The sequence below is a fragment of the Mauremys mutica genome, chromosome 9, assembly GCF_020497125.1.
Source record: "Mauremys mutica isolate MM-2020 ecotype Southern chromosome 9, ASM2049712v1, whole genome shotgun sequence".
Lineage (NCBI taxonomy): Eukaryota > Metazoa > Chordata > Testudines > Geoemydidae > Mauremys > Mauremys mutica.
The window spans coordinates 53,528,245-53,538,455 of record NC_059080.1 but is presented as its reverse complement, the minus strand read 5'-3'; the positions used below and the strand labels follow the sequence as shown (position 1 = coordinate 53,538,455).

General features: G+C 47.4%; 1 protein-coding gene across 10 annotated transcripts in view; it reads left to right on the top strand.

Moving 5' to 3' along the window:
- The first annotated feature begins 314 nt into the window (after positions 1–314).
- TBCCD1 (TBCC domain containing 1) overlaps positions 315–10,211 on the top strand; it is a 27,829-nt gene continuing 17,932 nt past the window's right edge. For 2 of the 10 annotated variants that reach the window (XR_006582087.1, XR_006582086.1), the window contains exons 1-7: positions 571–706; positions 1,376–1,764; positions 3,862–4,017; positions 5,780–6,146; positions 7,378–7,564; positions 7,721–7,902; positions 8,097–8,218. Coding sequence is in view for 8 of the 10 variants with exons in the window: in XM_045029551.1 (XP_044885486.1) it covers positions 643–706; positions 1,376–1,764; positions 3,862–4,017; positions 5,780–6,146; positions 7,378–7,564; positions 7,721–8,218 (1,661 nt within the window). In the remaining 2 variants the exon portion in view is untranslated. Of the gene's footprint in view, positions 403–434; positions 707–735; positions 817–1,375; positions 1,765–3,861; positions 4,018–5,779; positions 6,147–7,377; positions 7,565–7,720; positions 8,219–10,211 lie in introns of those variants that run through there. The other 8 variants (XM_045029551.1, XM_045029550.1, XM_045029556.1 and 5 more) reach the window with 7 other exon arrangements.

Below are 10,211 nucleotides of genomic sequence, written 5' to 3'. Positions count from 1 at the left end.
GTCACAGCACGCGACCCCAGTGACACCTCACCAATCACAGTCGAACACTTCATCAACCTCCCGGCCGTACTGACCAATCACATCCCTCTACATCAGCAGTGAGCCTCCTGACCAATCGCTGCTATCTGCATCACCTACCCCAGTGTCCAATCAGAATGCCAAGAAGGACAGTGACATCACTATGAGAAACCAACTAAAAGGGATCTCTCAGAGAGTGCCGGTCTGGAAGGTAGCCAATCACAGGCTGCTCGTGCCTCCCGGCCAATCACGGAGCGGATAATACGCCCCCACTCCACGCTCCTCAAACGCACCAATCAGAACCTCGTTACTGTGACGGAAAGCGCAGGCGCTGCTATGTCCTAGGGACCCTGTGTCCCCGCCCATTGCTCCCCCCGGGCATTGGTAGGGTCATACCATCCCTGATAACGGTAATATGTAAATTAGGGGGCGGAGCAGTGCTGGAGGCCAGGCCGGCTGCAGCTCGGACGGACGTTGGCCGTGCCGGGGCGCTGAGGCGTTCCCTTGCCTGAAGCAGGGGGCAGCCCGCGAGGAAGAACAGAAGGCACGTGGGGCTTACGGGTATAGGACGGAGCCTGTTCTGCCGGCTGTCCGGAAGGGGCCTGGGCGGGGCACGTCTAGCCAATGGCTCGATGGTGTTGGTGGGGACTAGCTAGGCAACGTTTCGCTGGTTTGCTGGCAGCGGCGGGTCAGTGCGCATGCGTGGTTGCTACGTGCGGCTGGGGAGGGAGCGGGGATTCAAACGCTGCGCGGAGCGGAGCCCCCGGCCCTGCCTAGGGGCAGGCGCGGCCCGCGCAGGTGAGCGCAGGCTCGGGGCGCGGTGGCCGGGGCTCCGCCTCGTGTGTGTGTGTCGGGCGGGGGGCAGGTCTGTGCCGTGGGTCAGGCTCCCCTGGAGCTTCTCCGGCCCGGCCAGCCGCCGCCGCCCCCAATGCGGCCCCTCCTGGGGCTCCGTGCCCGCGGCCGGCTCCCCTGTGAGGCGGGAGGACGGGAATCATTCTCGCCTCAGGCCCGCCCCTGGGTGCGGGGCTGGTGGTGCGTGGCCTGGGCTTCCTTTGTAGTAGCGCTCATGGCTGTCCCCAGTGGGCCGGGGCTCCTGGGTCTGTGGCAGTGGGTTATAAACACATGTTACGCCGGGTTGCCCCCCGTAGCAGAGGCTTTCCAAGCATGGCTCCCTTGTTGGTCGTTTGTGGCCTGGTCGAGCCTGTGACCCCCAAGCCTGTCCTGGGCCCCCTGCGCTAGGCGCTGTACAAACTCGGTACAGAATGCTAGCCCTTGTCCCAGATTGCTCACTCTGGCCTTGACGCGAATGCGCTGAGTGTTTTTGGCTCAATGTCTGGTGTTTTGTTTTGTTTGCCAGATCTGCAGGGCAAGCAGTTCACTCCAGTTGTGGACTCCCCAGAGCTGGTTAAAATGGATCAGTCCATGGTGCACCTCTGGGTGAAAACGGAACCCTTCATAGTGGGGGCTTTGCAGATCCCCCCTCCATCCAAGTTCAGCATGCACTATCTCCGGAAGATGTCCACGTATGTCCGGTTGCGGGCCAGCGAGGGCTGTTACCCACGCCTTTTCTGGCCTATGTGGCGGCACATTGCCTGTGGGAAGCTGCAGTTAGCCAAGGATTTGGCCTGGCTCTACTTTGAGATATTTGACAGTCTAGTGGAACGGACTCCAGAGGAACGTCTGGAATGGGCAGAGGTGGTGTCCAGCTGCACGTCAGAAGAGGAACTAGAGAAGCAGAGGAATAAGGCATGTAATATAATGTTGTAATCTTTCTCTGGTGAATAGTTTTAGGCACTGGAGCATGGGCTGTGCCAATCAAGGTTGTATGGTTAGGGCCTTTTGCTACTCACATCCAGCCTTTTGATCTGAAGTGTTGTACAATCACAACTCCAACAGCCTTTTTCTCACATTCTTCATGGCAGTGAAGCCCTAATCATTCTGCTAACTGTGCCTGTGAATGCAGATCACGCTACCATTCAAGTTCTTAGTTTTCTGTTTGACTCGGGTAAATATCAGCAACCAGATCTGCCCTTCAGAGCCACATTACTACTTTTCCACTTTAAAAGCCAAAGTAGCATTACAGAACAAATGCTGTTCAGCAAGATTGCATATGGTTGGTATAACTAACAGACACCTTTCTAGAGTAAAACATCGGACATAAAAAATAACATGGTCTTGCTTAAACCCTCAAAAGCAGAGAGATCCCAAGTGTGGTTTATTCCTAACACACTACTGTTTTTCTGCACAACATAAGAAGATGTGCACAAAGAAGACATCTGTAAAGGTGACCTGCAAACAATTTCAATTAGCCTAGTCCTTTTTTTCTGCTTTATGATCTATAAAATAGATTTGAACATCTACATTTTTTTTCTCTGTTTCACTTTATCAGGATTGTCAGCTATTTTTTTCCCCTGGTTTTGCTGGCTGACTTGTAGGGAGAAGAGGAAAAAAAGAAAGAAGGTCTCAGAATGTATGTTCTCCTACAAAGGGTGGGACCATTCAGAAAAGTTATCCTTTAACATGTTAGTTGGTCTTACCAGAAATGAGATTTAAACAGTCTGATTTAAAAATCCACTCCTGTTTTTCTTGCCTCTTGCAATGTCATTTTGCTTATTCTCTAGTTGTTGTAAGGATAGACAGGACCTGGATTTGTAATGGGGCATGGTGGAAAGCAGAAGAAAACTTTTGTTGTCTGGCACAAGTCCAATATTTTTCCTTTGCATGTCACTGTTAAAGAACTCTTTTCACACTTTTTGATAAACTTTAAACACTTTCAATATTTGTTGATTGTGGCCTTTGTGGAAGGGCTTATTCTTGTGGGAGGAACCTGACCTCACTTCCTTTGGTCTGTACTGGAAAAGCCAGTGGTCTTCTGAAATTGTAATGCTGTTCTCTGACAAACTCGTGTGTGGTGCAAAGAGACATGCTAAGGAGTGCACATATAAAAGATCCATGTGATAGTCCTGAAATCAATTGAGCTTAAACAGCAAGCTCCCTAAGCCAGGAGTAGCTGTCCATTAGTCATTTGCACTGGCCCTTTGGGTCTTGTGTTCATCCACAAAGTCTATGTGCTATTATCTAGTGGGGCTTTGGTAGCACTTGCAGTAGTCAAGATTGCAAAACAGGTTTGTTTTATGACCACCTTTTTGCACACTGATCTTTGAAATGTACATCATGTAGGGGGCACGATTTGAACACAGGTCAGCCATTTGAAGTAGAGGGTGAAAAACTATATCCATTTGAAAACCATTCTAACACACTCATTAAAGACTACACTTAATTGTTTTGTTTTTTTAATTTGACACTTGATAATGTGGCCATTTTTCATTGGCGGGCCTAGTGCTTTTGTTTGATGGTGTCCCAAACTCTGCATATCGAGCCCAAGGAGAAGAGTTTTAGGAAATTATGGGCAAGTGGAAAAAAGGTTTGAGAATGAGTGTCTTCCCAAGGTTACCAGTGGCATGTGCAGTGGTAAATATTGTGATGTAGACAGTGAGAGAGGCTGAGCTTTTTGCATGGTGTAACGTGGCTACCAGTGAGGCTTGTAAAGAAGGGGCGTAGAGTTAAAAACAAAGAAACAGAAACCCTGTAGAAACTAAGCAAGCACCTGTCAAGCCCATAAATCTAATTTGTGTGTGTGTGTGTAAGCTAGAGCTTTCTTGAGGCTTGTTTAATAGCTGATAGTAACACCACACACCAATTTGTGTAGGGGAGCCACAGTCAGTTGTGATATTGTAGCTACCTTGTTGTCTACGTTCTAAAAGAATAGGCTCTTCGGTTGAATTATTGAATGCATTGGTCATGTTCTGGTATGTGTTAACATTGTGTTCCCCTCTTGGCCAGCTGTCAGTAGACACTCTACAGTTCCTGCTGTTCTTGTACATTCAGCAGCTAAACAAGATTTCCTTGCGGACATCTCTGATTGGAGAAGAGTGGCCAAGCCGCAGGGACAAATCTCAGTCTGCCAACCTGACTGGAAAATCCACCTGTCAAAATAAGGTATTGTTTGTAACCCTGTCCCCACAGAGGTTATTGTGAGGGAGGGGCTGCAAAACCTTCACCTTAAAGTGGGGTGGGGAGCAGATCTGCTTTGTGGGGGAAGTGAACTCCTGCCCAAGGCTTGTGTCTGTACCTAGGAGTGCACTTAATCAATTGAGCTAAATAATAAATGAGATGGCTACTGTAACATTAATTTTCAAAAATCTAACTTGCCCATAAAAACTTGCAGCAGACTGAACTTTCACATCCGGTCTCAATCTGTGATAGGTTTTTTAAAAATTTCCCCCCCAAATCTTTGCTCTTTGCTCTTTAAATTAGAGGAGTGTAACATAGTGGAAAATGTTCATTTATTTCAGAGACTGCTCCTCCATAATTACATGTTCAGGCTTCTAGGGTAGCCATTCTTAGTGCAATGTCTGAATAAGTTACACAAAGCTGTGAGAAATAGATTAGTCAAATATAATCAAATGTAGGTGGTTAAGTCTTGTATCTCACATTCAGAAGTATCTGAAGTTAGCCAGGTAAGCCAATCCTGCTGCACTACCATATTAGAAAGTGAATTACAAACTGAGGGCAACACAATAGACACTTAGCTGACCCACACCTTGAAAAAAGTCCAGTTGCTAGTGTCAGCAGGATTTTTGTCACAGGTGTGACATCAATACCATACATGTTGTTGTGTCACGTGGAACAAGAATTGTTGAACTGCAACTCAAGAGCATCTGAAACTAAAAATAGGGGTTAGCGGACTTTAAACACAGAGACTTATAATAGACAAGAGGGGGAAAGTGCTTATCCAGGGCTTTGTGCTGAATGGTCCTCTTTACACGTACTGTTCAGGGCATTCAGCATCATTCTATAGTGGATGATTTTTGTTAACTGCAGTTCAAGTTCAAAACTAGACTGGCCCATCTTGTGAAGCTTCATGAGTAGATAATGGATCTGTCATATCTATTTCAGAAGCTTCATTCCCCCACAGGGTGGGGGATTATATTCATTGTGCTTATCCTTTTGTGAACTATTGAGGAAATGCCCCCTGCTTGACGCTAACTTTCTAGGTGTCTGGAATGGGCACTCCAGGTGACTGTAACTCCTTGGTGTGGTCCAGTGAGGCCAGTCCAGCATAAGCTGATGTCTGTTAGAGTTTTCATCATTGGCTGTCTCATATTCTGGTCTTCCCTTGCTATGGAGACCTTCAGCACTTGAACTATAATGATCCTTTGAGATGAATGTTTAATGGGATTTTTCCTCATAATGGCTTATCTGAGGTTTTTCTCACAAGTCCTCCTGAGTTAGTACTTGATTGCATCTATTCTAAGCATCCAGGTTCAATAGGAACCATAATTGCCTTCATAGCGGCTTAGACTATCAGGTGTTCGTTACAGTTCAGTCCCACCCTCGTTTCCAAGCACCTGTGTGCTGAACCTTTTCGTGGAGAGGGAATCCATTTTCTTCTCTCACTCTAACTAATATAGTGACTGGTTGGTCATGGCCACAGCAAGTAGAACTACTGAACCTCTTCCACTCTGAAGATGGCTAGTGGATCCAGTATCTTTTATTTGCTGGGGGAGTCTGTTATGGGGGTAAGAGAAGGCCTGCAGAATCAATGGTTCAGGGGAAGGAATCTGTATTCTACTTCTACTGATTTCTCCATTTAGAGCTGCTGTGGGTGGGATCTGAGCAGGATGCAATGGATATTGCATTGGGAAAGTGTCTCAGCCCAGTAAGAGCGCCTCTGTTTGTTTTTGTTTTGATTTCTAAGAACTGGAATGATTACACCCACCAAGCGTTTGTGCAGAACCACCTTTTGGATCTGCTGGAACTGCTACTGGACCCGGACCAGCTCTCGGCCTCTTCTCATTCCACTCACGGTAGCCTGGTCTCCCCTGAAGCTGTTCGAGCTCTCAGCTTTCTCATTGAGGGGACTGTGAACAAAACCAGGACTGTCCATCCTCTTCATGAGCTTGCTCTCTGGCAGCCCTTGCATGTGAAGAACGGCTACTCGAAGATTACCAAAGCCTTCTCTTTCTCCAAGCTAGAGGTCTGGCTGAGGGCCTGCCTGACTGGGAGCCCGTTTGGGACATCTGCCTGCCTCAAGTCTGGGAAGAAACTTGCGTGGGCACAGCAAGGTATTTGAAAGCCTTGGCTTTGCTCTTTAGTTTTAGGATCAACTTTCCACTCTCCTCTGTTCCTGTTGATCAGGAGTCTGGTTTGTGGGCATTGGTGCTCTCCTGCCTGTCCTCTGGCTAACAGGAGAGAAGGGGGAGTCCACAGCTGAAAGAGCTGGTCATGTCAAATGCCTTCACCTCCTGTTTCCAAACTCTCCTATTTAACACTCATTACTCCCTCTCTGTTCTCTAGCTTGCATGTGTCCCCCCTCCCTGCTTCAAGTTGATATCCAGATATTGTGTGGTGTATATTGGCTGTTGCTAGCAGGCTTTCTTATTCTTAAAAATACATATTTGTTTGGAAGGTGCATTCTGCTGCATAGTGAACGTTAATGGCCAAGAAAGCAAATGATTGATTGCACAAGCTAAACCCAGGGTTAGGTGGAATTGCTGTATAAGCTGCTCCATATAGCTCTGTCAATGTGATTCAGTCCTGACTAAAGTTACTACTCTTCTGTTCCTAAGTGGGGACTAACAGATGAATGGGGTGGTCCTCTAGCTGTTCAGGTACTTTCATGGCCTCAGCCACTGTTGCATCTGAGTGTCTCACAAACGTTAATGGGTTTACCTTCAAACACTCCTCTGAGGTGGGTCAGTATTATTACTCCCATTTGACAAATGGGAATTGAGGCTCAGTGTAGATTAAGTGACTTGCCCAGGGTTGCAGAGGGCAGTCTGTGGAAGTATCTGCACTGCAGCTGGGAGGTATGACTGCAGCACATGTTGACATACCCAAGCTATCTTTGATCTTTCTGTGGGCATCAGAATGAAGACTCCTGATCTCATTTAACATGCGATTATAGGTTTTCAGAGAGAGAGAAAACTAGTCTTAATCCATTCCATCAGACAGAATGGAAGAACATCCTGTGGTAACATCCTGAGGGCTGTATACCTACAGGGAGCACACCACTTGGTAAGAATGCATTGGAACAGACATGTTCCTATTCCATCAGCACAGTGCTGCAAATCTGCAGACTGCTGTAATTCTCAATTTGGCAGAAAGAGCCCTTATGTTCAAGGAGGAATTTTGCAAAGAGAGTTGGGATCTAAATCCCAAGCATCAGGGTGACTGTTTTTTGATGGGATATTTACTCTGTGGCTGCCTGGTGAAATGTGATGTCATGGTCTGCCTGCTTAGGAAATACGTTCAGACTTTTTTTGTGCTAATGTCTGTAACTTTTTTGCCTTGCAGTTGAAGGAACAACCAAGAGAGCAAAGATTGCCTGCAATGCCCATATGGTTCCTGAGATTCACCGCATGGTGGTGATGAGCCAAGTCTACAAACAGACGCTGGCCAAGAGCTCGGATACCCTGGTGGGTGCTCATGTGAAGATCCATCGCTGCAATGAGTCCTTCATATATCTGCTCTCCCCTTTACGGTGAGTTTACGTTCTCCTGGGATGCAGTGAAATGTCTTTGGGTGGGTTGCATAGATATTTCCTGGTTCCCATTAGACATGGCAACCCCACTTGAACAGTGTGTGGCCTTGTCCTGTTCTTGGGCATCCTGGCTTACTTGTGATCTTTCTCTTTCAGATCTGTGACCATTGAGAAGTGCAGGAATAGCACTTTTGTCCTGGGCCCTGTGCAGACAGCCATTCACCTCCACAGCTGTGATAATGTCAAAGTTATTGGCATCTGCCACCGTCTGTCTATCTCTTCTACAACAGGCTGCACCTTCAACATTCTCACGCCTACACACCCTCTCATTCTCTTGGGTAACCAAGCAGTAACTTTTGCCCCTTATCACACCCATTACCCAATGCTTGAAGACCACATGGCCCGGATGGGCCTGGCTACAGTGCCTAACTACTGGGACAGTCCAATGCTGGTGTGCAAAGAGAACAGTGATGCCAGTGTCTTCCGACTCTTACCCCCCAATGAGTTTTATACCTTTGTTATTCCTTTTGAGATGGAAGGAGACACGACAGAAACGCCTGGGGGGCTGCCACATGCATACCAGAAGGCACTGAGTCAACGAGAGCAGAAGATACAAGTTTGGCAAAAAACTGTGAAGGAGGCAGGACTAACCAAGTGAGTAATTGGCTTCCTCCAGAAGGGGAGGAATGTATATTTAATGCTCTGAAACTCAACTTGTCCATACAGGTACAAATCTCTTTGACTTGACATCACTGAACAAAAATGCCCTTGCATGAGGTCTGTTTATCTAGTCCAGTGGTCTCCAACCTTTTTATACCCAAGATCACTTTTTGAATTTAAGGGCAACCGAGGATCTACCCTGCCCCTTCTCCGAAGCCCTTCCCTGCTCACTCCACCCTCCCACCCCCATTGATTGCTCTCCCCAACCCTCACTCACTTTCACCAGGTTGGGGTAGGGGTTGGGGTTTGGGAGGGGGTGAGGGGTGCAAGCTCTGGGAGGGAGTTTTTGTGCAGGAGGGGGCTGGGGCAGAGTGTTAGGGTGCAGGAGGGAGTGTGGGGTGCTGGCTCAGGGCTGGGGGTTTTGGGTGAAGGAGGGGGTATGGTGTGTTGGCTCTGGGAAGGCGGGGGGGATGGGCTCCCGCCGGGCGGCACTTACCTCAGGCAGCTCCCGGTCTGTGGTGCAGCGAGGCTAAGGCAGGCTCCCTGCCTGCCCCGGTCCCATGCTGCTCCCAGAAGGGGCCAACACGCCCCTGTGGCCCCACGCGCTGCCCTTCTCTGAAGGCACCGCCTCTGCAGCTCCCATTGGCTACAGTGCCCTGTTCCCGGCCAGTGGTGGCGGTGCTTGCAGGTAGGAGCGGCATGCAGCCGGGGCAGGCAGGGAGCCTGCCTCCCCCCAGGCTGCGGGGGCTTGCTGGCCTTTTCCAAGAGCGGTGTGTGGCCGGGGCAGGCAGGGAGGGAGCCTGCCTTAGCAGCCGTCCCATTGTACTGCCAGACTTCTAGCGATCGCGATCGACTGGGAGAGTGTCCATAATCGAGCAGTCAATCATGATAGACTGGTTGGTGACCACTGATCTAGTCTGTGTTTTATGCATGAGTGTACTGTGGGCGTGAGGCGCTGGTAGCATTTGGTATCTGCTTTTGTATTGAAAACTCCTCCCACCTTATTCTGTGTGAAGGAAATCTGGTGTGTGTGTTATAAGCTCACAAAATACAGGAAAAATTGTGCAAAGATTTTATGAAATGAAAGAACACGCATATTATGGGGTTTACTCTGTGTATTAACTCCTCAAACACAAAATGAGAAGCTTGTAGTTCTGTAAGTAAAACATGTTAACACAGTCAAGTCTCCAGTCTACTAACTAGGCCTTACTTTACTTTTGTAGCTGATCTTGCATACTGTACTAATCTACACTTTACTGCTTTTTCAACACCTAGCCTGTTAAGTTTTGAATAAATTAAAACATATTCTTTTGATGCCAAACTGGCTGGATAGGAGTGCAGGACTCCAGATATTGACAGTTCTGAATTTAGCCGGTCCTGTCTTCAGGATTTTACTCTTGGTATCATTTTGATGCAAACAAACTGCAACAAACTGTCTTCCAATGTTGATAATTGCAAAGTCATGCAAATTGGAAAACATAATCCCAATTATACATATAAAATGATGGGGTCTAAATTAGCTGGTACCACTCAAGAAAGAGATCTTGGAGTCATTGTGGATAGTTCTCAGAAAACATCCACTCAATGTGCAGAAGCAGTCAGAAAAGCAAACAATGTTGGGAATCATTAAGAAAGGGATCAATAATAAGAGAAAATATCATATTGCCTCTGTATAAATCCATGGTATGCCCACATCTTGAATACTGCATGCAGATGTGGTTGCCCCATCTCAAAGATATTTTGGAAAAGGTTCAGAAAAGGGCAACAAAAATTCTTAGGGGTATGGAATGTTTGCCGTATGAGGAGAGACTAAAAAGACTGGGATTTTTCAGCTTGGAAAAGAGACTGCTAAGAGAGGATATGATAGAGGTCTGTAAAATCTTGACTGGTGTGGAGAAAGTAAATAAGGAAGTGCTATTTACTCTTTCTCATAATACAAGAACTAGGGGCCACCAAATGAAATTAATAGGCAGCAGGTTTAAAACAA